A 27,732-nucleotide genomic window follows, 5' to 3' on the forward strand; every position below is an offset into this window, starting at 1 on the left:
TCTGTAGTGTGATGCTGAGTGCCACGGACATTGAGCGGGTGGTCATTCCACGGGTTAGGGGGCGGGAGGGCTGACCTCTGGGCCGGGCCCAGCATGAGGGTCGCCGCCACCCCACCCCCCCAGTCTCCCTGGATCCCCTCCTGGGACGGGTGTGGAGCTGGAGCAAGGCCATGCGTTTCTGAACGGCGCCTGCTCCATTCCTGCCACTGTACCCAGCATCGTCCATTGGACGGTCACGACCTGTTGGCGCTTTCTGAAGTGAGAAGAGTCTCAGAGAGGAGGTGGCTTGCCGACGTCCAGCTGTGAGGAGCAGGCAGGGCTGGCCCTCATCCTGTCCCTGGGGTGAAAGGTGACCCCACACTCGGACGGAACGAGGATGAGACAGAGACAAACGGTCAGGCTCCAGAACGGCTCCCTCGGGCTTGATGTTGGCCTTGAGATCAGGGCTTCTCAGTCTCATCATCCCTTTTCTTCCCCCGACCACCTTAAGTCATCCCTTTTCTTCCCCCGACCACCTTAAGTCGTCCCTTTTCTTCCCCTACCACCTTGAAGCTCCTCTGTGCTCTGCCTTAGCTCAGCTGTGTCTGACTCTTTGCAACCCCGTGGACTGCAGCCCGCCAGGCTCCTCTGTCCATGGGGATTCTCCAGGCAAGAATACCGGAGTGGGTGCCATTGCCTTCTCCAGGGGATCTTCCTGACTCAGGGATTGACTCCAAGTCTCCTGCATTGGCATGCAGATTCCCAACCACCGAGCCACCGGGTTCTGCCTCTAAGTCCCATTTAGTCAGTTCAGTCGCTCAGTCGTGTCTGACTCTCCGCAACCCCATGAACCACAGCACGCCAGGCCTCCCTGTCCATCACCAACTCCCAGAGTTTACTCAGACTCATGCCCATTGAGTTGGTGATGCCATCCAACCATCTCATCCTCTATCATCCCCTTCTCCTGCCTTCAATCTTTCCCAGCATCAGCCAATGCGTCAGTTCTTCGCATCAGGTGGCCAAAGTACTGGAGCTTCAGCTTCAACATCAGTCCTTCCAATGAACACCCAGGACTGATTTCCTTTAGGATGGACTGGTTGGATCTCCTTGCAGTCCAAGGGACTCTCAAGAGTCTTCTCCAGCACCACAGTTCAAAAGCATCAATTCTTCGGCGATCAGCTTTCTTCACAGTCCAACTCTCACATCCATACATGACCACTGAAAAAACCATAGCCTTGACTAGACAGACCTTTGTTGGCAAAGTCACATCTCTGCTTTTTAATATGCTGTCTAGGTTGGTCACAGCTTTTCCTCCAAGGAGCAAGTGTCTTTTAAAAGTAGGAAGTCAAGAGTTACCAAGACCCATTATTTTGAACTAAAAGCCCTATTTTTAACGTAAAAACATCTATCAGACGCCAAACAAGCCTGTAACGTGCTCATCGCCCTGGAAGGCATAGGAGGCGCCCCTGAGCCTGGAGCTCACCGGGCCCCCATCACCAGGGTTCCCCAGGCCTCAGTGATGCTCATGTAGCCCAGGACTCTGTGCACTCCAGAGCCCATGCCCACCCCCATGCTGCCCTGCCCCTGCTCTGGGTACAAGTCTCTATCTTGTCAGGCTCAGCTCTAATGAAAACATCTCAATAATAATTTTATTGAGATGTCATTCCCGGAACCACAAAATTTACCCTCTTTGGGGGGAAAGGTACTGCCTTCGGTTGGTTTCTGCCTGTATTCCCTCTCAGTGGCTTGCAGCCACAGATGCTGAGCAAACATTAAAGAGTGAGTATGGGAACAAATGAAGAAAGACGGAATAGAAATCTTGGTGGGAGTTGTGATGAGATGGAACAAACCATCTAAACCTACCTTTCCCTTTTGAAAACCACACATCACCACACCAAGCCCCAACCCTCCAGGCCTGCCGGCAGGGAGGCTGGGGACTAGTCTGCAGCATCCTCACTCCCAGACTATCTCAAAGCTTTCCTTTCTGATGTTTGTATTAAGAAGACAAGGGTGTCTCTTTGCTTTGTTTTGCAAATACAAATCCAACCTACGCTGTCAGCCTGCACAGGCCCTGCTGCTGATCCAGACCCGAGGCTGGTGACGGGCTGGCGGTGGAGCCATGTGTCTGCAGGAGGCAAAGATGCTGTGGTCAGAAAGAAGTCACCCCTGGGAGGCTTCTGGTTCTCAGGCGGAAGGGGCCTGGCAGGCGGGGGGAACCCTGAACCACTGATAGAGACGCATGCCCCCAGCCCTGGGGTGGGGGGCAGGTAGGGGGGCCTCCCCACCCTGGGGGGTAGCGCTGGCCCCTGGCTGGTTGATGGAGCCCCACCCAGGCCACCTCCCTCCTGGTCTCACCCCACCCTTGCTCCCCACAGACCGTCTTTCACAGAGGATCTGTCCTTGAGGACAGAGCCACTGACACGCGGGAGGCGGTGGCTAGGCGTCACCAGCTTCGGGCCAGCCGAGCAGGGTGTGGGCAAAACCAGAAGAGGCAGCCCCAGCAGGACGGCGCTGCTGAACTTGTCAGAGGCCTGGAGCCAACTGCAGCCAGACGCTGGCCACAAAAGATGGTTTTTCCAAACTCAAGTCTTCAAGATGCCAAGGCACTTAGGGGTGGGAGACAGGAACAGCCAATTAAGGGATGGCCCTTTTTATTCCTTTCATGTGGGATTCTTCTCTCCAGATTGTAAGAGTAACAACTCCTTGTTATAGAAAACTTGGGAGATAAGAGACTCTCAAAAAGATAAATTCTGGGTGGGATGTAAGTTACCAGGTGCCTTTCCCAGACAAGCAAGTGTCACCACCTCTCAAAATCTGACACAAGTCCAGGTAAAAAGAACCCGTCTGTCAACGCAGGAGACTCGAGTTCAGTCCCTGGGTCAGGAAGATCCCCTGGAGGAGGAAATGGCAACCCATTCCAGTATTCTTACCTGGAGAATCCCATGGGCAGAGTCTACAGCCTACAGATCATGGGGTCAGAAAGAGTCAGACAAGACTTAGCGACTAAGCACGAACACATTCATTGCCAGGGCTAAGTGGCACCTTTAGAAAAATCGTTTTTTCCAACCCTCTCAATTTACAGATGAAGGGAAGTGAAGCCCTGAAGCCAACAGACTTGGTCCAGACCATCCTGGGACAAGAAGGCCTTAGAGTCCGTTTCCTGTCCCACTGGTCTCTGCCCATGGGGCCCCTTCACTTGGTGTGCCCAAGACGAGGGGGCTGGTGGTCCCTGAAGTGGGTCCTATACCAGTGAGCGCGACCTGCTGATGGGTTTGAATAAGATCCACCCTCCATCTTTGCTTGTCGCAAAGCAGTGACCTCAGAGGCGCTTTGGAGAGTGAGGCGGGACGGCGCGTGCGCCCCAAGTCTTGTGGGGTTCCCCTCACACTCCACCTGCAACGGGTTCAGACAGAGGCCCCCAGTGCCAGCTGGTGACAAAGGCCGTGGGTGGAAGAGGCTTCTGGCAGGTGCCACGGTTCGTGCGGGCTTTAGCTCTGCCTCTGAGGTCATCATGTCGGAGACTGCAGCTGCTGCCCAGGCTCAGACAAGGTGGAGGAGCAGTCACCGCTGAGAGGGAAGTGTGGGCGCTCCGCGTGTCCCCGGTCACAGAGGCCGGGGACATAGTGTGCCTAGAGCTCTGTCCAGGGCCAGCTGATTGAACTTGGGGGTAACAGGCAGGAGCAGGCAGGGGCGGTGGGAACAGCCAGGGACCCCATGTGGACACAGAGCTGCCCCAGGGACGGTGGGATGGTCCCAGGCAGGGCCGGTTCCAACAGGAGCAGCGGAAGACGGCGGGCGCTCACCCGGCTGACCTCTCTGGTGGCAGGAGGAACGGGCTTTCAGGACCCAGGCCTGAGTGCTGTCACCAAGCTAGTCTGGTTGGGTCAAGGACAGCAGGGTGGCACTCTGTGCAGCCACCCTGGGTCCGGAGCACAGTGTCCAGCTCTCTGACCTCCCGGGAAGTTTCAGGAGCTGACTCACGCCCTCCCATAAGTTGTTCTCTGCTTAAATCAACCAGGGAGGCCACTGTTGCCTACAACCAGGAGCCTTGCTCATACCCCCTGAATCCCATCAGTGCTTCCCTCCAGCTTTCCCATCAGCAGTTCAAGCTTATGCTCAAAGAGCCCTCTCACCCTGGCGGCCAGGCCCTGGGCAGTGCGGGCAGGGTGGGGAGAGCCGCCTAGACCCGGAGGAAGGGGAGTGGGCGGGAGTGGGCTCCAGGGAAGACAAAGCAACACCCCAGCTGGAAGTCTCCGCTTTCTCCTTTTATTTCAGAAGTTCTGCAGAGACACCCCACGTCTAGAGCAGGGCTCAGAAGCTAGGCCCCGGTCTCTGCTGCCACCAGAGGACCAGAGGACCCCGCTGCACCTCCTCTACAGTCTCATCTGACAAGCCGCGGGCTTAGAAGTAGGCCTTCCTCCGCCTCCTGGGGCAGAAGCAGGAGGTGGAGCTGGCGACACACATCTTCTCCTTGGCCTCCAGGATGTAGGAGGTCTGCGTGGCGAGGCAGCTGACTGTGGGGTCTGGGTCTGCCCGCATGTGCCTCAGGGCTGTGACAGACACACGGGCTGAGCAAGAGGGCCTAGGGTGCCGGGCTCCTGGGGGCGGGTGAGCGCTGTGCAAGAAGGGGAGCGCCGTGGCCCAGGGGCCAGCAGCTTGTGAAAGGGGAGCCAGAGTATTTCCAGGCCTGGGACCAGGCACTGCAGGGCTCCGGGAGGTGTGGCTGGGGCTTGTCCAGCCCAGGACCCACCTGGGGGTCCTGCCCGCTTCCCCGACCTGGCTCCGCCCTCCTCTCCCCAGAGCACCGCAGGAGCCCAGGTCTCCAGCTAGGGCTTCAGCCGGGACTCGCTGGCACCAGGGAAGCCCACCAGGCAGGGGTGTGGGGTTGGGAGAGAGAAGGGGAGGCGGAGAGGTGGGGGTTACAAGGCAGCCGCCCAGGCAGAAAGAAGGTGCCAGGAGCCCCCGTGTGCCCCCAAATGACAAGCCTCCCTGTCACTGTCCCCCGATGGTGACTGCTGTGAGCCCACTTGCCCTCATTTCTGAGCTCCCCCAACCACGTCTGACAGACAGGCAGCAGGCGCAGGCTTGCACTGACCTGCGTGGACCTCGTCCACCTCCCTGGCCTCCTCAGCGCCCAGGGTCTGGATGATCTGGCCTGCGGGGGGACACGGAGAGCCACACTGGCCCACAGAGGACCAGAGGACCCCGCTGCACCTCCTCTGCGCCTCTTCCCCAAACACTCGCCATGCCCGCTTTCTGTCTGTCCCTCCCACACCCGGCCTGGGGTCCTGACTTTCTCCCTGAAGCCAGGATGACTTCCCCGCTTCTCTGAAGAGTCTCGAGCAAACGGGGCGTCGCCTCTGCTGGGCTGTGCTTTCCCTGGGGACGTTGATGGAGCCGGCCACTCCAGTCTCTGAGCTGCCCGCCCAGGACGCGGCTTGTTTCGCAGGGGAAGGCCGCCCAGCCCAGGCATGGGCTCCCAGCGGGGTGGGGGTGGGGCAGGTGCGGACAGCGCTCCGCCCTGCTCGGTCACTACCCCAGGCCGTCTGCCCGCTGTCCCGGCTCCTTGGGCTGTGTGAAGGGACCCAGGACGGGGACACGCCGCCCCGGGCAAAGGGGAGGCCTGCCGTACCTGCGAACCACACGGCGGCCAGGCGGATGGGGACCTGCGGGCTCCTGAAGAGCAGCACGCTCTGCTTCAGGAACCAAAGGGCTCGGCCCGCCTCCTGCTGCAGCTGCGGGAGAGGCGCAGCTGCTTTCACCGCCCCGGCCCGGCCCCGCCCCACGCCCCTGCCCCGCCCCGGTACCACCCCGGCCCACGCCCCGCCCCGCCCCGCCCCCTCCCGCAGAGTCAGCCCCCAGGGAAGTCCGCACTCTGCCCGCAGCTCCTGCTCCGCGAAGGCCCCCCACACTGCCCGGGCTCCGGGGCCCACTTTCCCTGGGCTCGCTATTGTATCGCTGTGGCCGCGGGGAGAGGAACTCGACAGCTGGGTGCCCCAGCCACCCCCGCAAGAGCAGGTAGCGCGCGAGCTGCAACTCACCAGGGCACTAAGAATGGTCCACACGTCTTTCTCAGCGAAAGTCGCCCTGAGCTTTGACCAGCCCAGCAAGGTGGCCAGATGGCAGAGGGTGGGCCGGGCGATCTGGAGAGACAGGGAAGCCCAGCCGGAGGAGTCAGGGTGCTGGCCGGGCCGAGACCCCGAGGGCATGGGGGCAGAGACAGGCGGCCGTGAGATCAGCCCTGCGGGGACGGGACTCAGTGGACCCCGGGGACCCCCGACGGGAGGAAAGCCGGGCCATCCTTTGGCTGTTCCTGTGCCCTTCCTCCCACTGACGGGAAGCTGAAAAAATCGTGGTGGTGATTTTCCCAGTTGCTATGTTACCGCAGCGAGACCCACCTCCTCACCTACCCCACCAGCCCACAGCCCCCAAGCCACTAAAACAGCCTCTCGGAGAGTTCCCGGAAGTCCGGATCCTCCAGCTGGGGGGATCACTCCTCTCATCAAGGTCGGCTCCGCCAGAAAGGTGGCCAGCCAGCTGACTGGGACAGACCCACCCACAAAAGGGACGTCCCAGCTCCCTGGCTGGTCCAGGGCGTCCTGACACGTGCCCATGAGAGCCTCACGGGGCGAAGGAGCCTGGTGTGAGCAGGCCGGCCGCCGCGCTTCTCAGCAGCTAGGCTCAGAGCCCAGCCTGCCCACTGCAGAACCTGGGCCAGCCCTCTCTGCCCCCAGTGGGTGCCTCCCTGTCCCAGGACCCCATCTCCCGTCAGCCTCTTCAGCACCTCGACAAGTGCTCACTAACATCCCGCGAGCACCGCCCACGCGCGCCCCGTGCCTCCGCACCTGAGCTACCCTGCCGTTGGCATCCTCCAGGTGGAGCACGAGGGCGATGAGCAGGTTGAGGGCCTGGTGCCTCAAGGGGAAGACAAAGAGCCTCCTGTTGACCTTGGCCAGGAGAGCCCCGTAGACCTCAAAAGCTGTCAGGCGCAGATGCTCGGACTCCTGGGGGAGAACACACACGTGCACCCACGCGAGGGGCAGGCAGTGGAGACCCGCCTCCCAGACGGCCGCTCTGAGCCCCCCACCGTCTGCAGGCCCCAGCATGTGCTCTGGCCGCCCGGCATCACGACCCCACTGGACTGCCCTCTGCCCTCTGGACCATCCCCAGGCTGGGCACCGCAGCCGTCAGCCCCATCGCAGGCGTCCCCGTCTGGCCGGAGGGCCTCGGAGACGGTTCTGGCCACCCCGTTCCTGGACAGACGATGCCCCAGGAGGGAGACAGGCCTTGGGGGACGTACCTCCTCCAGGAAGGGCGTGAGGGTGAAGGCGAGCTGGATGAGGAAGGCGGCTGAGCGCTGCCAGGGCAGGTGGTCCACCAGGTCCCTGAGCACCTGGAAGGTCTCGGCCACGATGCTGCCGTCCGCGGAGTAGCAGCAGCTGAGCACATAGGGCTGCAGGGCACGGAGCTGCTTCCCCTGCGGACCGGGTGCCGGGCCAGTCCCACCCGCTGGGGAGCTGCCCCCACCCCACCGCACACAGGCCTGGGGGCACACCCCTCCTGTCCTGGACCCGGGTGTCAGCAGGGGCTGTGCTGGCAGAGAGGGGGTGCCAGCAAAGAGGGGGCTGGTGGCAGGGGTGCCAGCAAAGGGGGTGCCGGTGGGGATGTGCCAGCAGAGGAGAAGCCTCCCCGGGGGGCATCGCACAGCACCCCTCTCCTCATGGAGGAGGGAGGAGACACCTCTCACCCCCCAACCCGCAGCACCCTCCCCTCCGCCTCCTCATCCCTGGTGAGGACGCCCGGCTCCAGGAGACCCAGCGGGTCGGCGACCCGGGGCCCTTGTGGGAAACCTCCCCTTCTTTCCCGGGATGGTGAGAGCAGCAGGGGCTCTTTCCCCAGCCCCATCCTCAGTGGGCTGGCTTCGTGGGGACTGCCTCGGTGTGACCCTGTGAGAGGGGTCTGCCCCGTCCGCCCCTGGGCCTGCAGGTCCGGAAGCCCGCAGTGCAGCCAGCTCACCGTGTTCTCGTGCCTCGAGAGGATCTCCACCGCCCGCAGCAGCAGCTTTACAATGGCCGGCTCCTCGCGCTGGAACCAGTCGGCCAAGGTCCTGACCATCTCCTTATCGGCAGCGGCCGCCACGTCCGGGCACTGCAGCAGCTGCGCGAGGACACAGAGACAGTTGGAAAAGGCGGGCCCGGAGGAGGCGTCCTCGGCGACCCGGAGTCCACGCTCCTGCTCAAGAGTGAGGAAACGCTCTTCAGGATTTGGAAGAACTGCTACAGGGGCCAACGGTCAGCTGGAGAGTCACGTTCACAGGCTGTCGTTCCGGAAGTCGTCCCTCCAGCCTGCAAGTCTCCCTGGGGGGCCTTTGACAAGGGGAACCCCAGGGGATCAAGGTGAGAAACACTGGTGCGCACACGCGGAAGGAGGCATGTTTGGTCGCTCACATGTGAGAAGTATGGGTGCAGGACTGGTGTGGTTGGAGGGAGATGGAAAAATGGGAAGGAAAAAAAGGCGACGGTTAAAAGAAAATAGCAAATGATTTAGAAAATAGAACATAATTAGAAGAAACAGAAATTTAGAATTTGGAACACAGAATACAATTAAATTTAGAAAATAGACTCTAGTTTCAATAGAATGTACATTCAATTTAGAAAACAAAATACAATGAAAAGAAAATAGCAAACATGATTTTATTTGTATATTTATGTAAATTATAACGTATTTATATTATTTAAAATAAAAGTGAATAAGACAAAAGCTAATCCGATACGTTTAACCAACACGAGCTTGTTTTGTGTGCATGCAGGTGTGATGTGTGTGGGTCTGTGTCCCCACCTGTGGTCCTGGTGATGGGGGTGTTTTTGTGGACAGCTACTGTCTCTGACTGGCAGGCAGGCAGATCCACCCCTTGGACTCACTAGCTGAGCACTTTTCTTAAATTCTTTGAACTTCAGTTTCATCCTCTGCAAAACAGAGGTAATAACACCTTTTTTTTCACAGAGTTACAGCAAGAGTTAAAATGACTGAGCTCCCTGAGAACCCTGGACAAAAGCTCACAGCCCTGACGGCTTACATATTTCTACTATGGTCCTGCCCAGGAAACAGATGAGGATAACTGAACGATAAACAGGGCAGGTGATAAACACGTGGATTATCAGGAGTTTTCACAGCTGTTCTCTCCCCTTAACAGACCTTGATCCACTTCTTCAGCTGGTACCTAAAGCCCCACTGGTTTTCCACCTTAAAACTGACTGGACCACCCTTCAGTGGCTGGTAGTTAAGTTCACCCAGCCCCCTACCTTGTGGGGGTCCAACCTTCTCCCAAGATGCTGACTCCTCCCTTCCTGCTTCCCAGCCCAGAAGTCCAAGAAGGGTGGGAGACGCGAAGGCCCATCTCCACTGTTTTCAGCAGACATTATGCATTTGGGGGAACTTCTAGAGAGGTTCTCCGTCCTAGCTGTATTTCTAGAACACAGCTCTAAGCTTGGGGCCTTCTCAGGCAAACGCCCGCCAGGACCCCACCCCAGACCAGTGGCAGAGAGGACGCGTAGGCAGGACGGCGGAGGGGTGGCGTGGTGGTCAGCCCTTGGTGTGTTTAAAAGTTGCCTGGAGGGTTCCCAGGCACAGCCTGAGTCCAGGACCCCTCCATCCAGGGGTCCCCCTGCAGCCCCGGCGTGTGCCTCCTGCTGCCTCCCGAAGCTGGGTCCCAGGACAGCCCAGAGGTCCCAGGACCTCTGGAGTAGATCCAGAAAACGAAGCCCTCCCCCGGGCCCTCGGAGTCCAGGCCTCTGCCGATGGGGCGCAGGGGTCTGGCGTGGGCAAGCTCCCGAGAGATGAGGGGCACTCATGCTGGCCAGTCATGGCGCATGGAGTCCCCTTCTGGTCATCTGTCCACACCCTCCATCCTCAGCAGGGGTTCTGACAACATGACACGTATCCCTCTCTGCCTGGTCAGCGCCCCACCCCCCATGCACAAATCAACACAGGTTCTCGGGCGGGGTGGGGTGTGCTTCACAGACAAGACACTGATGCCCGCAGCCTGCACAGACACAGCATGACCCAGCAGGTTCTATCCGCCCAGGTTCTAGGACCAGCACCGTGCAATCTTCTCTCTCTGTTACTTCAGAAGAAATCCACTCCTATTGAAAAAAGCTCAATGGCTTCAAATTACAAAAGGAGTTTATTTAAAGCTGTGGTGAGTCAGAGATCCTGAACTCCCTTTAAACACCGCTGGTGGGATTATAAGTTGGTACAACTTTACTGGAGAACATTAGGCTAATTAGACAAATCAGACTAACTTGGCATTACCCTCAAGAGTCACAGAAGACATTGATATTTTTTGAACCAAGTCTTCCACTTATTATATTTCATAGTTAAGAAAATAATCTAGAATATGGACAAAACTTTCACAAAGATATGTTCACTATAGTGTTATTATAACAGTGTAAAGTGAGAAACCGAATGTCAAGTCAATCATAAAATACCTTTGTGATGAGACATTACATCCCCATTAGAATTTATGTATCAGTTCAGTTCAGTTCAGTCGCTCAGCTGTGTCCGACTCTTTGCGACCCCATGAATCACAGCACGCCAGGCCTCCCTGTCCATCACCAACTCCCAGAGTTCACTCAAACTCATGTCCATCGAGTCGGTGATGCCATCCAGCCATCTCATTCTCTGTCGTCCCCGTCTCCTCCCACCCCCAATCCCTCCCAGCATCAGAGTCTTTTCCAGTGAGTCAATTCGTCACATGAGGTGGCCAAAGTATTGGAGTTTCAGCTTAGCATCAGTCCTTCCAGTGAACACCCAGGACTGATCTCCTTTAGAATGGACTGGTTGGATAACACCCCAAAAAAAACACATAATGACATAGAAGATGCTCTAAGACAGCAGGATACAGAATATGAACAGTGATTTCAAACATGACAAACACACCCACAGTGGCGGATAAGTTGCTTAGTTGTGTCTGACTCTGTGTGACTCTATGGACTGCAGCCCACCAGGCTTCGCTGTCCATGGGATTCTCCGGGCAAGTACACTGGAGTGGATTGCCATTTCCTCCTCCAGGAAAACACCCCCCCCAACCCAATTCAGACCAAAATCTAGAAGTGGTTTCTTCCGAGCATCACTATTATTCATGGTTTTGTTGCTTTTAAGATTCTTTTCCATAACTTCCAAATTTCTATACCTTTTTCCTGCCAGGTGACCAGAGTACATTGAGCCAACCAGAGAGCTGAGCAGAGAGTGACCCTAAGGCAGGGCGGCTGCGGCGTGGGGTGGGGGGTGGCGTGTTGTTCTATGAAATCAGCCGAGATTCAGTCGCAGCAGGTAAACTGAAGGCCTGAGACTCCAGGTGACCAACCAGGTATCCTGAGCACCGTCTCCCAGCCTGATGTGAGTCAGGCCACGGCCCCCCGGAGTAACTGCTCCCGGAGGGGCAGGGGCAGCCCCCCCGCCCCCGCCCCCTAGCCCCTGCCACTTGCCTCGGTGAAGAACACGAGAGCCGTCATGTGGTTCTCGAGGTCGGGGTCCTGGAGGATGCGGACGGTGAGGCGGAACACCGGGCGGGTGTGCCAGCAGTTCCGGACGACCATGGCCCTGTGGCGGGGAGGGGCGCCGGGGTCAGGCCTGAGTGCAGGGGGCCCTGGGGCGGGGCGGGGCTACACCGGGGGCGGGGCTCCACGGGCGGGGGTGGGGGCGGCACGGGTCCCCTGGCAGGCACGGCCCAGGCGCACCTGCCCAGCAGGGCCACCCCCTCGTGGTGTCTCTCCGGACTCGTGAGCAGCTCCCAGCCCCGCAGTTTCTGAATGTAGGACACGTGGTCACTGTACCCTGCGCTCCTCATCAAGGTCTTCAGCGCCTCCACGGAGCAGCTGGTGGGGGGGCAGAAAGCAAAGGAAAGGTCGTCCCCTCCTCACCGGGAACCTCCTGTCCACCCAGCCTCCCGAATGGCTGCCACCTGCTGGCGCCGCGACAGCCCTCAGGGACCCTGGCAACGTCCCACGAATGAGGCACCTGAAGCCAAGACAGCTGGGGCACCAGGGTGGGGCAGGGGACTCGGGAGGTTGGGGAGCGGGGTTCTGCAGACTCGGGCGCATGGTGTCAGCTTCTGCACCGATGCCACGGAGAGACAAGATCCCTGCGTCTGCCCAGAAAGCCTGACGTACAGAGAGTCTAAGAAGCCCGGCAAGGGACCCCCCTGGCAGTCTAGTGGTTAAGACTCCGAGCTCCCAGGGCAGGGGGCCCAGGTTCCATCCCTGGTTGGGGAACTAAGATTCCACGTACCCCACGATGTGGCCAAAAATAAGTAAGAAAAAAATCATCAATAAAAAGCCTTGGCAAGAGCTGTTGGAGGGAGCGTGGGAAGCACTTCCGGGCCCGGCGGAGGTGAAAAATAACAGACGAGGTCCCTGAGCGACAGCCGGAGAGGGGGTACCTGACGGGGTCCATCCCCTGGCTCACGGGGGGCTGGGCGGCCCCCGCCCCCAGGAGGGAGGAGATGCGGAACAGCAGGGCCAGGAACAGGTGCGGGAAGAAGGTCTGCACCTCCATCCTCCTGCTGGGCTCCAGCAGCAGCTCGTGGAGGGCCCTGGTGGCCTGCGGGGAGGGGGGCGTTGTCAGCTCCAGCCCCCAGCCCGACACGACCCACGGCCAGCCCCCAGTGCCCCCCGCCACCGAAGCCGGGAAGCGCAGGGCCGTGTCTGGGTTGCTCTCCGTTTAAAGCCCTCTGGGGGCCCTGCTGGTGGCTCACTTCTCTCACCGTCCTTGAGGGGTCAGGGGACTGGGGTGCTGGTCTCACTCTGTCCTGCCGAGGAGAACGAGGAGCCGGTTCTCCAGCACAGCAGGCTCCCTGGGGCCCCACCCAAGAGGAGGCCGTGAGGGTGTTCAGCCTCCTCTGTCCACAGCAGCCGCTCGAGAGCTCCGGACAGCCTGGGACGGACCCCGGGGCACCCCGCCCACCCTGGCCCCACCGCGGGCCCGCGTACGATCAACGGAGAGATCTGCGCTCTGCAGCCGGGCTCCTGGGGCCGGGGCCTCTGCTGGGGGGTCAGCCTCTGCAGGAGGTGCTCCATGATCACTTCATAGCCTTTGGGGAAGGATGCCAGGATCTCCCAGGGCTTGCGGGCCCCCCTGCAGGGCGGAAGGCCACACGCGAGGTCAGCCTCCCGGGAGGGGCTCTGCCGCTCTGCTCAGGGCCCAGCGCCCTCTTCGACCCCTCCCTTCTCCCCTCTCCTTCCCTCCTTCAGCTCCTTCCGTCTCTCCCTCTCCTCCGCACGTCCTGTGCTCTGCCACCTCACATGCGGGTGGCTCTGAAAGTGCTCACGCGGCCTGTGAACCGACAGGAGAAAGCAGCTGAGGTCCCACTCCAGTGAGTCCCGCGGGCCGGAAGCCTCCTCTGCGGCCGTGTCCCAGCCGGCACTCCAGCCGTCGGCCCGGGCCCAGCAGGTCACCTCCCGCACAGGCCCTGCCAGCCATGCCTGAATGCATTTCACTTATGTTTTTCCTTTGCCTGGGATACCTTCCCTACTCATCCCAACCTGACCAATTCACACTCAGAGGAAGAGGACAGATCTGAAAATTATTTCTCCAAATAACAGGATACAATTTCACCAAGTTTGCTTGCTGTACCCAAGAAGCCACGACGTTTGCGAGACAGGAGGAGAGGGTCGTGAAGGAATGAAGGGGAGCCTGAAGACGGGGTGAAGCCAGTCTCCCTGCTGGTGATGCGGCGTCTCAGGGCTCTCGGGGCAAAGACGAAGGGAAGAACCCAAACAGAAAATGTGGGTGCTTGACCGGTGCCTCGAGTGTTAATCAGTGGAAGAGACAGACCAGTGATGCCTTGCTCTGTTCTGGCCAGCAGAGCCCTGGCCAGGGAAGTACATAATTTCTTAACTGGGAAATTAAGATTGCTTACTAATTTCTGATAAATGCTCTTCATCATGGTAGGGAAGTTTTTTCCCATGATAGGGGAGTTTTGGTTTTTTTTTTCAATTAGTAATAGACTTTAAATTCTTTTGCCAAATGCTTTATAGCTTCCCATGATAAGTTAAAAAATATGTATGACTATTAAAGCAAAATGGACTTCCCTGATGGCTCAGACAGTAAAGCGTCTGCCTACAATGCGGGAGACCCGGGTTTAATCCCTGGGCCGGGAAGATCTCCTGGAGAAGGAAATGGCAACCCACTACAGTATTCTTGCCTGGAAAATCCCATGTACGGAGGAGCCTGGTGGGCTACAGTCTATGTGGTCACAAAGAGTCGGACATGACTGAGCGATTTCACTTCACTTCACCAACCTTGATAGTATATTAAAAAGCAGAGACATTACTTTGCCGACCAAGGTCCGTCTAGTCAAGGCAATGGTTTTTCCCGTGGTCATGTATGGATGTGAGAGTTGGACTGTGAAGAAAGCTGATCGCCGAAGAATCGATGCTTTTGAACTGTGGTGTTGGAGAAGACTCTTGAGAGTCCCTTATACTGCAAGGAGATCCAACCAGTCCATTCTAAAGGAGATCAATCCTGGATGTTCATTGGAGGGACTGATGCTAAAGCTGAAACTCCAATACTTTGGCCACCTCATGAGACGAGTTGACTCACTGGAAAAGACTCTGATGCTGGGAAAGGTTGGGGGCGGGAGGAGAAGGGGACGACGGAGAATGAGATGGCTGGATGGCATCACCGACTCTGAGGACATGAGTTTGAGTGTACTCCGGGAGTTGGTGATGGACAGGGAGGCCTGGCGTGCTGTGATTCATGGGGTCGCGGAGAGTCGGACACGACTGAGCGACTGAACTGAACTGAACTGAAAACTATTTTTGGTGGTGTTTCTTCGTGTGTATAGATATAATATGTATGGCAACCATACCATAAGTAAGGAAGTAACTTCCTTACTTACTTCCATAAGTAAGGAAGCCAAGGAAGCTACATGTTGAAAGCTTCCATGTTTTCTTGAGGCTGTAAAATATTAATTCTAAATGAACTATGAAAGTTGGAGATATCAGTATACTATGACAATTGAGGTTTGTAAATCCCTAAGACTCCACTAAAAATTTATGGAGTCAAAATCCAATGGATAAATTAAGAAGGAATACCTTAAAAAAACCACAAATTATCCAAAATAATTCAGGAAAGTGGAAACATAGGAGCAAAAACTGGAGGAGGCAAACAGAGAACAAATCATAAAATGATAGACTGAGGACCTGGCTTGATGGTCCAGTGGTTAAGAGCCCTTCTGCCCAGACAGGGGACAGGGTTCCATCCCTGGGTGAGGAACCAGGGCCTGCATGCCACAACTAAGTCCCGGCACAGCCAAACAAATGAAAACAAAGACATAAACATTAAAAACACTTTAAAACAGTGAAAAATGCTTATAAAAAAGAAAGAAATGGGTAGAAGATTTGGAGATTTGGCCAAAGCAGATATGTGGAGGTAAATGAACACAAGAAATCATGGTCAACATCAGTTGCAATTAAGTTAGTCAAGCACAAGTAAAAACAACAAGATGCCTCTGCACACTTGTTAGAATGACTAGGTCTTTCTTACTGACGATACCAAGTGTGGACAAGGGTGGCAGCCACCCGGAAGAACTTTGGTAAGCTGCTGGTAGAAAGGCAAAAGCTGCAACCACGGGTGGAAAAGCTTGGCGGCTTCTCTGAAGCTGTTAAATGGACAGCTCCCATATTACCCCGAAACGCAACCCCTAGGAACTTAGCCAAGAGAGATGAAAGCTAATATTTACACAAAAGCCTATGCACAAATATTTATAGCAGCATTACTTGTAATGGCCCAGAACTGGGAAAAACCAGAAGGTGACTGATGAACACACTGCGGTCTGTGCACACAATGAGGTGCTGTTCGACAGGGAGCGGGATGCACTTCTGACACACACGACGCCCCGGATGAATCCCAAACACCCGTGTAAGCGAGAAGCGAGAGAAGCCAGGGTCAGACGCGCGACTCTGCTCTGTGCAGTGTGATTGCTGCGTGGTTCCACTTCTAGGCCGTCCTGGGAAAGGCCCAGCGGCAGGGTGGAGAACAGACTGGGGGCAAGGCTCGGCAGGGGCGGCGGTTGATGCCGGCAGAATGGGATCTGGGCGGCAGTGGAAGCGCTTGGTGTCTTAATTGTGGCGCTGGTGACTGTGACTGTACATTTGAGAAGACTTGTGGCGCTGTGCGGCCAAAGGGCGAATTTCACTACATGGAAAATTCAAATGTTTGATGGCCTAGTACATCCATACTATATAGTATCACATGGCTATTAAAATTATTTACAAAGTAGTTTTAATTTTGAGAAAATGCTGTGAAAAAACTGTGGGGAGTGGTATATACGAGTGTGATTGTACGTTTTTTAAAACCCTTTTTGTGTATGTTCATTTGCTGTGTTTGTAAAAATTGAACAAAATCATATTTAAGAGGTAGACACAATATAAATTATACCTAAGTAACAGCAGAGGTTGCCTTGGGGTGAGATTTAATTTTTTTTTTTTTCAAAAATGTACATGCTTTCAAAATTTTCTGCAAAAAGCCGATATTAACCGTACAGTCACCTAGCCCCAAGTAAGGAACTTACTTGTACTAATAAGTTGGATGTATTCTAACAATAAGCAGATGGGCAGAGTCTGGGGGCTTGTCCACCCCCCCCCGGGGCCCCACCCACCTCTGGGAATGCTCGTCCATCTCGAAGAGCGTCAGGACCACCTCATCCGTGTAGGTCTGTGCTAGCACGTGAAGCACCTTCCGGATGGTCTCCTGGGCTGCAGCGTCCGTGGCGCTGTGCATGTGCCGGTAAACGTGCTTGATGATCTCAGGCACCTGCGGGGGGTGGGGGCGGAGCACTTGCTTTCTGGGTGCTGGACACCCGCTCGGCAGGAGCCTTGGACCCAGGAGCCCAGGTCGGGCTGGGGCTGTCCTCCCACTGTGGTTTAAGGGGCACAGAGTAGAGGGTAGCAGGGAAGAGGCTATGGAGTCGGGCCCGGAAACCAGGTCACAAAGATCAGAGCAGGGAACCAGGGACACAGAGACTGCTGCAGGGGGAGGGCAGGCCCGTTGCCGGCCGCGTGGACGGGAGGCTGTATGGGCCTGCGGTCACTCTGCCTGGATGCGACCCCGCCTCCCTGCTGGCCATTGTGCGGCCTTGGCGACGGTTCAGCCCTCTCTGCTCTAGTTCCCCATCGGACAACGAGGGCCAGGTCAGTCTCCTCAGGGGTCTGAGTGAACGCGTCTAGTGCACGCCGCATGTGTGCTCGATAAAGTCCAGTTATCCGGGCCGTACCCCCCGTGAGCTTCTCCCCAACTGCAGTTACTTCCCTGCAGACTTGTAAGAAATAACATACCACATGACTGCGGCCAGCCCAGGGCAAGGTGCCCGGCGTCAGTAAACCTGAATAGTAACCGAAGTCAGCCTAGCGTCGGAAGCTGAGCTGGGCCCGGGAGCCACGGGGGTACAGGTTCCAGTTCACCACGGGGAGAGGGTTCCAGTGACAAAAGTGGTGCTGGAGGAGACCCGAGTTCTGCGTGGGGTGGGGAGCACAGTCCAGCTGCCCAGGAGCTGGGCAGGGACTCCACGTGGGCGCTGGGGGGCTGCCCTCCAGGGTGCCCTTCGACTCAGGAGCGTTCAGACGGCGCCCCGGGGCCAGAGAGAAACGAAGAGCCCAGGAACTGCTCGTGGAGCTCTCACTGGTATCGGGGTGAGGTGGGAGCAGGGGAGGCCACTGAAAGGAGAGCGAATCTGTCTGTCCATAGGAGCTTTGAAAATGGTCCAACGAAAAGGACTGATAAAAGAGACACTGTGCTGGCTTAACTTCTCTGTGAACAAGTCCCGCCTCCAGCGCAGGGCTGTGCTCCAGGAAGCTCGCGTCAGTGTGTCCTCGGTTTACCCGTAGAGACAGACATACAGATACCCGGATATGGACATGGGTGTAGAGAACAGACAGACAAAGAGACGGAGACAGCTGTCTCCTGATCCTGCTGGGAGTTCTCCCACCAGCCTGACAGAGCACTCAGAGGCCTCATCCCATGTCTGGGCGTGGGAGGGAGGTCTGACGTGTCTCCTGGTCCCAGGAGCCCACGCGGGGCTCCTGCTGTAGCTCTGATGCTAGTCTTCCCTTCCTGGGGGAGACAGAGGCCAGGTGATCACCCCTCCCCACGGAAGGGCCTTCCACACAATTGCAAAGCACGCCTTGTTGAACTTTTTCACCTCTGGATTCAAGGATTGCGACTCCTTAACCCCAACCAGTAGAAGGTGAAACAGAGCAAGATCCAACACGGAATGGAAAGGAAGAAGCCCCAAATCGCCCTCGGCCCTGGCATCCCTGGAGAGGATACCTTGCCGATGTCGGGCACGGAGGACTTCAGGACTGTCCGCAGCACCCTGGAGGCGGCCCGGACGTCGTGCCTGCCGGGGTCGGTCAGGGCCTCCATGGACACCAGGATCAGGTCTGCCCTCTCCTCGGGAGTCAGGTACTTCCTGAAGAACTGGGAGAGGGGAGCTGGACTGAGCCCTTCTGGGTCTGCCCGTGGCCTCCACGCCCTGGAGAGGCAGCCCTGGCCAGCACCCGGCTCCCTGCGGGGTTAAGGCTGAGGTGGGGCGGCGCCCCCTGTCCAGGCCCCAGCTGGGCCTGCGGTCCCAACAGCAGTGCACGGTCGGGAGTGACGTGAGACTCACTCAGTCGTGTCCGACTCTGACCCCAAGGACTGTACAGCCCAGAGTTCTCCAGGCCAAAATACTGGAGTGGGCAGCCTTTCCCTTCTCCAGGGGATCTTCCTGACCCAGGGATTGGACCCAGGTCTCCCGCATTGCAGATGGACTCTTTGCCAACTGAGCTATCAGGGAAGCCCAAGAATACTGGAGTGGGTAGCCTATCCCTTCTCCAGAGGATCTTCCCAGAGGTAAAGGCGTCTGGGTTTACATTTGGAACACAAGCAGGGGACTGCATCTGGGGTGAGCTCTGATGTCCAGCGGGGTGACCGCACCGCAAAGCAGGCACCGGCTTCCAAGTCTGAAGCAGACGCGGCCAGCCTCGCACAGCACTGAGCCCCGATGCGGGGCCTGCTTCTGCGGTTGGGAGCTGGGAACTCCCTCAAGGCAAGGAGGCGGGTAGTCATGGGGCGGCATGGAGATGGCAGCCAGGGACAGAGAGGGGCGTCCAATCAGCTCTGGGAGACTAGAGGAGGCTTCTGGAGGAGGCACCAGCTGAAACTGTGGGAAGGCTTCCAGGACGTGGCAACAGATTCTGCAAAGGCCTGGAGTGGATCCTGAGCCTGTCCTGCAAGGGAGCCCCGAGCTGGTGGGAAGGACTGGACGCAGGACGAGGCGGAGGTGAGGCCTAGCCAACACCAGGGGTCTCGCCGGCCGTGCGACACTGGACCTTGGTGTGAGAACAGACTCGTGCAGAGTCTGAAGGGGAGTGAGGAGATGCTGTCTGTGCCTGAGCAATGATTCTTGGACTGCGGGGCAGAAAATGGTGCCTCAGGGGGTCCGCCTGCAAACGGGGAAGGAGCAGGGGGTGGCCGCCGTGAGAGGCAGGAGGTGGGTGATGGCCATGGCAGGGTCAGAGCGGGTGGACGAGCAAGGGATTCAGGAGGCAGTGGACGGGTGTGGGGTTGAACTGAGCGTGGAGCGGAAGGGAGAGTGAAGGGTGGTGTCTGGGTTTCTGGCGGGAGTCGTGGGAGCTGGCGGAGCCTGGGGCCCCGCGCCTGGGGCCAGCAGTCCGCCTCTGCTGAGAGACCAGAAGGGAAGCCGGCCACAGACAGGCGCGTGGGGAGGAGAGTGGACCACACCTCACTGTACAGCCCCGCCCTATGACTTCAACTTCAGTCCACCCCAGGGCAGCAAGGGCAGTGGGCCTTCCCCTCCAGCACGCTGTCCACGAGACCTGGGACTTCAGGGACGCTTCCCCGCGGTGGGGATCACCCCTCGGGCCCGGCCCTCCTTCTGCCCATGCTTCCCATCCAGGCATCCCGCATTGGGTGGGGCGCACGTTACCATCGTGAGGTCCTGTATGCTGGCCAGCCACTCCCCCCGGAAGTGCTTCTGCAGGTCCTTCAGAATGTTCTCTGTCTTCTGTTTCACACCTGAGAGCCAAAACCAACAGCAGGGGAGAAAGGAGCACGCCCTGCACTCTTCCCCGGCAAACCTCAGAGCAGATCACGAGGGTTCCAGGGTGGAGTGCCGCTGGCCCATCACAGCACGCGAGGGTTCCTGGGCCATGGTGCCAGGCTGGCAGGTGGAGGTCAGCGAAGCCGGGGAGGCGGCTGGTCCTCCGGCAGCTGCTCCCGCACGCCGTTCCCCTGGCCCCTGGCTAAGTAACTGGGAAACGGGCCCAGTTTAATCACAAAAGCCAAGTCTCTGAAGCTCCCTTTGGGGAGATGTGCAAATTCCTCTGGCACCTCTGTGTGTGTGCATCTGCATCTCTGACTTCCTTGGGGCACGGGAAGCCCAGATTAGGGGTCCCCAGGTTGTCCCATGAGGAGTGAGGCTCATTTCCCAGCCCGGGCCCTTGCAGCAGCAGTGGGACAGCTGGGAACACGGAGGGGCCAAGCAGACCTCACAGGCGGCTGTAAGCCTGGCTCCCCGTCCTCCCGAGAATCCCTGGGAATCTCTCACAAGAGGGCATGGCGTCAGCATTGGGCTGGGGCTCATCCGGATAAAGCATGTTTAGGGCGTTGCCCCTAGGAGAGAGGCCGGCCCTCTGGTGCCCCCGAAACTGCGTGGGGCTCCCAGTGGGACTGTCGCTCTGTGAACCGGTGGGTCCCCGCCTCTTGCAGCCCCGAGGCCACCCAGGCCAGGATCACTCACTTCTCTGCAGCACGAGGACTTTGAACAGGTAGTGCAGCGCCTCTGAGGCCCCCATGCTGACCTCCAGGTTGGGGCTCATGCAGAGGAGACCCAGGGAGCCCATCAGCTTCCCGGTCATGGAGAACTCCGCCATGTGCTGTGGGAGTGGGCCCGGCTGTGCCCCGCAGGCCACATGGGCACTCCCCCAGCCCCGCCTGCCCAGGGGCCCTCATCCCCTCTGATTTCCCCTCCCCTCCACATGGCTTGGTATCTGCTGTGGGTGCCCCCACCTCGCCAGCTCCACACAGTACTGGCAAAGGGACCTTCCAAGTCAGCACCCAGGGGACTGGGGCAGCCAGACCCCCAGGCACGCTGCCCAGTGGGAGCTGTGGGCTCCCACCCCTGGCTCCCTGGGGCAAGGTCCTCCACCCGGGCCGGGATGTACCTGCCTGCTCAGAGCTCACAGGAGCAGGGGTACCAAGGTGCGTGGCCGCCCCCTGGGGACCCCTGCAGAGCCTCACGCGCCCCAGGCACTCACTGCCAGCTCGGGGAAATTGCAGATAAACCTCAGGATCCGGGAAACGGCCCCCAAGATCCGAGTCTGCTCATGCACTTTATCCGACTGCACCAAGCAAGGCAGCACGATCTGCAGAGGGAGCAAGGAGACCCCGCCCACACCTTCCGTGGGGTCCCACCCTGCCTGCTCAGTCCCACATCCCCGATCATCGCCCCGGGAGGTAAGCAGGCGCCACTGACGCACGCAGCATCCTGGCCACAAAGAGAACAGAAGGGTGGCCGCAGCCAGCCTGAGTTTATGTAGTTTTTATAGTTATCTAGTTTTCTGTGATCAACATGCATTGCTTGTAAAATTACCAAAAAAACAATGAATGTCATTAAAAGTGAAAAAAAAGAAACAAGAAATGATCCATCCCCCAAACGACATCCTGACACAAACGCATTTCCTCTCTACACACAGCCCTTGTTGTCGCTGTTGAGTCGCTAAGTCGTGTCCGACTCTTTGTGACTCCCTGGACTGCAGCACGCTAGGCTTCCCTGTCCTTCACTATCTCCTAGAGTTTGAGCAAACTCATGTCCATCAAGTCGGTGATGCCATCCAACCGTCTCACCCTCTGTCACCCCCTTCTTCTCCTTTCCTCAGTCCTTCCCAGCATCAGGGTCTTTTCCAATGAGTCGGCTCTTCGCATCGGGTAGCCAAAGTATTGGAGCTTCAGTGAAAGTTTAAAATAAGATATTTGGGCAATCTTGTCTCCTTATCTTCAGTCACATCTAGTATTTTATCCAAAATTATACCATCCATCTTGTCACGAAAGTTCATTTCAAGTGACTCCTGGCTATTTCTTGAATTCAAACACACCCCTCAGGGTGACAATGTATCGTGACCAAGAATGTTTGGGGACTCCGTGAAGAGGGGAGAGATGCAGGACTCTGTCTCCAGGGAACAGACATGCCTGCTGAGGTCTGAGGACCGAAGGATGGCCTTCAGCCACAGTGGTGCCCCGGGCATCCTTAGCTTCCTTTCCTCCCCCGACACCCAGGGCTTCAATCTCCCTCACCTCCAGGAAGCTCTGTAGGAAGACCATGCTCGGCTGCAGGTCCTCCATCATGAGAGCCTGTAACATGTCATCCAGGGCCTGGATTGTCTGGCAGGTGGGGGCAGGGTGTCAAACGATGGACCGCTCCCCGGGGCGCTCCCACTCCCAGGGCCTGGCTCTGCCACCACCCTCCCATCTTCAAGCGCCAGCCCCACTCGACCTCACTGAGCCCCAGAGCAGCTCCAACTGTAGGCCAGACAGTAAGAGTGGGCACTGGGCTGTTCTCTCCAACAAACGCAGCCCCGAGGGCCCCTCGCCACCAGAGGTTCATTCTCTGACATCTTCGATCAAGGAAACCTCTATCTTTCAAGCTGAAAACTCCCAGGAAGGTTTGACCAAGTCTATACAATCTTGGCCAGGGAACCTAGCCTCATTTAGGGTTTTGCTTGGTGGCTCAGAAGTTAAAGCGTCTGCCTCCAACGCGGGAGACCCGGGTTCGATCCCTGGGTCGGGAAGATCCCCTGGAGAAGGAAATGGTAACCCACTCCAGTATTCTTGCCTGGAGAATCCCATGGACGCAGAAGCCTGGTAGGCTACAGTCCACGGGGTCGCAAAGAGTCGGATATGACTGAGCGACTTCACTTTCACTTTCATTGGCCAATAATTCCCTAGAACCTGCGGGCTTATCCCTAGACTGCCTCCTCGTGGAAGGAGAGAAGCAGAGCGCTCGGGAGAGAAGGGTGTGGGCAGCACGGGAGCAGGAACCAGCCCCAAGTGGGCATAGGGGCCTGCGGATGGGCAGCGGCGGCACCTGGAGGTACAAGCTGGCGCTGTCCTTGCGGTCCAGGCTGGGCATGATTAGCGGCAGAGAGATGATGCTGGAGATGCTGGCGGTGGCCAGGTCCAGCTTCTGGGACAGGTGGAGTGGCGGGTTCACCTGGCTGTGGGGGAGGGGAGGGAGGGGGGCTCTGGAGGGCAGGTTAGCGTCCAGGGCCGGGGGAGGGGAGCACTCTGCTCTGCCCTCTTGCTGGGCCCTCACACACTTCCCTGCAGGGAAGGGGGTCCCAGCGTATCCAGGAGCCTTCCCCACACTGATGCCCTAACAGCTTTCTAACAGTGAGAGCTGGGGGTACCCTACCACAGGGGGCTGGGAGGCGAGGTGGCAGTCACGGGCCTGCCCTGCAGCCCAGAACTCAGGTACCCAAGCCTTGCCGTGCCCCCCAACCCCAAGGCTCCGGCTGCGGGGACCCAGGCACCTCAGGGCCACAACGCAGAGCATGGCTTGCTGCCTCACGGTGCTGACCAGGGCCTCCTTGGGCTCTTCAAGGATTAATTTCTAGAAGGGAGGAGGAAAGGAGAATTCCCCTCAGAGAGGGACCCCCGCCCTGCGCCTGGGTTTGTCACTCTTGTCCCCGGAGGACTGATGCCCAGAAAGAAAGGGCCTTGCTCACCACGATTTTCTCAGCCAGGGCAGTTTTGGGAAAGAAATCGTCCATGTTGCCATTTGCCTGGGCATGGACAGCGCCACTTAAGGTGTCCACTGCGCTCAGGAACTTCAGCTTGTCCATCTCGAGCTAGGAGGGAGGGACACACAAGCCCTGCCCACAGCCCGGCCTCCGCCTGCAGCCCCCTGCCTCCCCTGCCCAGACCCTGCCCCTGACCACAGAAACGTTTCCTCCACACACCCTGCACCCAGAACTGGCCACCGGCGTCCTGTCCCCTCTGTAGCTCTCCAGGGACCAAGCGGGGGGCAAGGGGTGCTTGGGGGCCCACAAGGCAGGGTTTTTTTTCCACTTCTGTGTCTGGCCTGGCCACCTAACAGGCCAGATCAGGCAGCTTCCAAGCCAGGGCTGGCATTCAGATTGAAGGAAGCCTGCGTGTGCGTGCTCAGTCATGTCTGACTCTTTATGACCCCATGGACTGCATGCAGCCTGCCAGGCGCCTCTGTCCATGGGGATTCCCCCGGCAAGAATACTGGAGCAGGTAGCCATTTCCTTCTCCAGGGGGTCTTCCCGATCCATGGCCTGAACCCCGGTCTCCTGGGTCTCCTGCGCTGGCAGGCGGGTTCTTTACCACTAGCGCCACCTGGAAACCCGAGCCCTCCTTTTTACCTACTTTCCTCCTCAGCTCTCAGAAAGCTTCAGGGAATTGCCTTACCACCTGCTCTTGTTCTAGAAATTCCCGGATGCACTCATAGGCTTCTCTTTCTGACTGGCGCAGTCCTGCAAGGGGATGTAGTTGGGAGGAGTCTGGCTGACTCTCTGGGTGGAACAGGAAAGCAGAACCCCCCACCCTCCACCCTCTTTCAAGAGGGCTCAGAAGCTGTTGGGGTCCCAGGTGACTGCCCCAGCTCCAAGAAGCCGCTTCTCCAGGCCTGGGGCCAAAGGTAGGCCACAGAAGCCTCCGTGAAAAGGGAGCTGCGTGGGGGACTCAGTCAAGAGACTTTCTGCATCAGGCACAGCCAGGAGAGACGGGAGATGGAGAGTCCTCTAAGTCACCCTGGGAGCCGCAAGTGCTGGCGCTGTCCTGGGTGGGCTCTGAAACCCTTGAATGGGAGGGAACTTGAAACCCCAAATGGGCCTGTGCATCTCCCTGGATGACTGAGCCGGTGCAACCCTGTGGAGCCGGCACCCAGATGTAGACAGAGGCTGGGGGTGAGGCTAAGAATAGTGCCTGTCCACCCGGGGTGTCAGGAGCAGGTGAAGGAAGAGGATGGAGGGGTGGCGTTCCTGGTCACCAGGCCTGAGGTCTGGCCCTTCCTCACTGCCCTGCATGGAGTGCCCTGGGGGCGGGGTGGGTTCAGAGCCAGAGCACTGCAGCTGAAGTTCAAATGCCGAGTTCCAGGCCAGCTCTTCTGTTTAATGAGCCCCTTTCCAAGTTAAAGTCTCTCAGCTCTGGTTTCCTTGTCTATACAATAGGGAGGATAACCGTCCCTATTATTACTGTGAGAATTAAATGAATGAATGCACAATAATGATAAATAACAAATGACGATAGTAATAAATAATTAATGCTTGATAACGTTACAGGAAGAAGACTCTTGAGAGTCCCTTGGACTCCAAGGAGATCAAACCAGTTTATCCTAAAGGAAATCAACACTAAATATTCATTGGAAGGACTGATGCTGAAGCTGAAACTCCAATACTTTGGCCACCTGATGCAGAGAGCCGACTCACTGGAAAAGACCCTGATGCTGGGAAAGATTGAAGGCGGGAGGAGAAGGGGACGACGGAGGATGAGATGGTTGGATGGCATCACCGACTCAATGGACATGGGTTTGAGCAAGCTCCGGGAGATGGTGAGGGACCGGGAGGCCTGGCGAGCTGCCGTCCACGGGGTTGCAAAGAGGCGGACACGACTGAGCGACTGAACAACAGTAACAACGAAACGTGAAGGCACGATCTGGAGCAAATTAAATCCTCCTTTAACAAGGGGCTGGTGCCCCCAGGGTCCATCACTGTCATGAGATTTAAATTAATTCTTTCATGTAAACAATGTAGAACGACCCCTGGCCCACAGCAGGAAGCAGTAGGTGCCTTCTTCTGCCCACGCATACTGAGCACTTTCTATGGGAAAGGGGCTCCGTAGGCAGAGCTCACAGACACAGCGCACACGGACAAACAGGCCCTGTCACGGGACACCGTCACGTGTCCTTCTAAAGGAGTCACCTCTGTTTGCTTGTACAGATGTGTGTGTATATACACACGTACATATATACATTCACAGGAGGTCAGAGAAAACCTGAGTGGCCTTGAAGGCCATGGGGAACTAGCCCAACCGATATCTGGGGAAAGAATTTTCTAGGCCAAGAGCAGTCGGTGCAAAGGCCCTGGGGCAGGACCAAGCCTGGCGGCAGCTGGACCCTAAATTGAGGCTGTAGGGGGAGTGGCCAGTGAGGAAGGCAGAGCGGTCAGGAGTCAGGTCAGGAGGGCCTTCTGAAGCTGCTGCAAGGACAGTTGTGCGGATTCTGGCTTTTGCTCTGCATAGGACAGAGCCCTAAGTAGGTTTCAGGTAAGAGAATTACTCTGGCCATTGGGTTGAGACTAGAGAGATGCAGGGTGGTGGTGGGGGCGGGCAGAGGTGGCCAGGTCACATGATAATCCAGGGGAGAGGAGACGGGGGCTGGATCCAGGATGGTAGGAGTGAGTGGTCAGATTCTGCATCTGTGTTGATGGCGGGCCCCAGAGGGAGAGCGGTGCTCTGCGTGTGAGTGAGAGACAGAAGTGCAGACAGACTTGGGGCCTGAGGACCGGTGCTAGCAAGGCAGGGCAGGCCTGGGGCTGGCAGCACAGCCGGGATGCTCTGGATCTGAGATGTGTGTGTGTGTGTTAGTCGCTCAGTTGTGTCCGACTCTTTGCGACCCCATGGACTGTAGCTCACCAGGCTCCTCCATCCATGGGATTCTCTAGGCAGGAATATTGGACTGGGTTGCCATTCCCTTCTCAAGGGGATCTTCCCAACCCAGGGATCAAACCCCAGTCTCCCGCATTGCAGGCAGATTCTTTACTGTCTGAGCCACCAGGGAAGCCCTTGAGACGCTGACTAGCACCAAACAGGGGATGTCACTGCGGCTGAAGAGTCTGGAGGTCAGGGCTGCGGTCGGGGACTTGCTGACACACTGGTGTCTAGAGGTCTGCCCTGGCTCTCCTGAAGAGTGGAGAGCCCCAGGCGACATCCTGTCCCCATCCAGCTCCAGGCCCCTCAGGGAGGCAGGTCTGAAAAGGGACTGGCGTGCAGAGACCAGAGCTCTGACCGACCTGGCAGCCAGGAGTGGGCAGACTCGCGTCCATCCACGAGTGCCCAGCGAGCGCTGGGCCATCCAGTACCATCCCCTCTGAGGCATCAGGAGCCGAGACTCGGCCGGGTCCCAGGGTAACTCACCCGCCAAGTGAGGGCTCCCAGAAACATGGTCCGGCAGTCCCGAAAAGATGACTTTGTTTAATTTTCGACGATGGTCAGGAGGGGAGTCCATCAGCATGCCTGGGCAGCAGCCAGGTCAGGCTTCCGGAAAGGACAGACAACTGGCTGAGCGGTGCCAGCTTGGGTCCACCCCGGCCCCTCTCACCCCGCCCTGGGAAGATGGGGACCATCTGAAGGGCCCTGCCTCCCACCCCCTGCCCCAGAGCTGCTTACAAGTCTTCATTCAGGGCTCTCCCTGACTGGGGACGTTTCATTTGGAGGCGGCCTCCCAGCCCTCTGCCTCCGGGAGGCCCCGCTGTTGAGATCCCGAAGCCCCTGACCCCTGGCCCGATTCACAGTCCGCGTCTGCCCTGCGGCTGGGGGGCTGAGTGCCCCCAGAGGTCTGCCCAGGTCCTGCCCATGGAGCAGAAGGAAACCGCCACCTGCCCTGGAGGCTGGGACCCCCAGCCGGGGCGGCCCCTGCCTCCATCCCAGGGGAGACCCGGGGGCCCACGTCCTCCA

The 27,732-nt window shown here is 58.0% G+C and overlaps 1 protein-coding gene across 1 annotated transcript; it reads right to left on the reverse strand.

Annotated features, from left to right (window-relative positions):
* Positions 1-4,237: 4,237 nt before the first annotated feature.
* Positions 4,238-27,283, reverse strand: LOC129551809 (maestro heat-like repeat-containing protein family member 7). Its single transcript, XM_088845017.1, has 22 exons — positions 27,193-27,283; positions 24,469-24,533; positions 23,763-23,885; positions 23,568-23,647; positions 23,123-23,252; positions 22,333-22,419; positions 21,297-21,404; positions 20,780-20,915; positions 19,967-20,055; positions 18,307-18,456; positions 16,640-16,794; positions 12,969-13,113; positions 12,419-12,579; positions 11,718-11,855; positions 11,466-11,580; positions 7,996-8,136; positions 7,280-7,456; positions 6,825-6,983; positions 6,021-6,122; positions 5,612-5,714; positions 5,075-5,134; positions 4,238-4,529 (listed from the first exon to the last, which is right to left on the reverse strand). The coding sequence occupies exons 1-22, from the start codon at positions 27,281-27,283 to the stop codon at positions 4,381-4,383; spliced, it is 2,664 nt and encodes an 887-aa protein (XP_088701143.1). The 3' UTR covers positions 4,238-4,380.
* Positions 27,284-27,732: the final 449 nt, after the last annotated feature.

Source organism: Moschus berezovskii, chromosome 17 (assembly GCF_049115385.1).
Source record: "Moschus berezovskii isolate FMDL1 chromosome 17, NW_MosBer_1.0, whole genome shotgun sequence".
Classification (NCBI taxonomy): Eukaryota; Metazoa; Chordata; class Mammalia; order Artiodactyla; family Moschidae; genus Moschus; species Moschus berezovskii.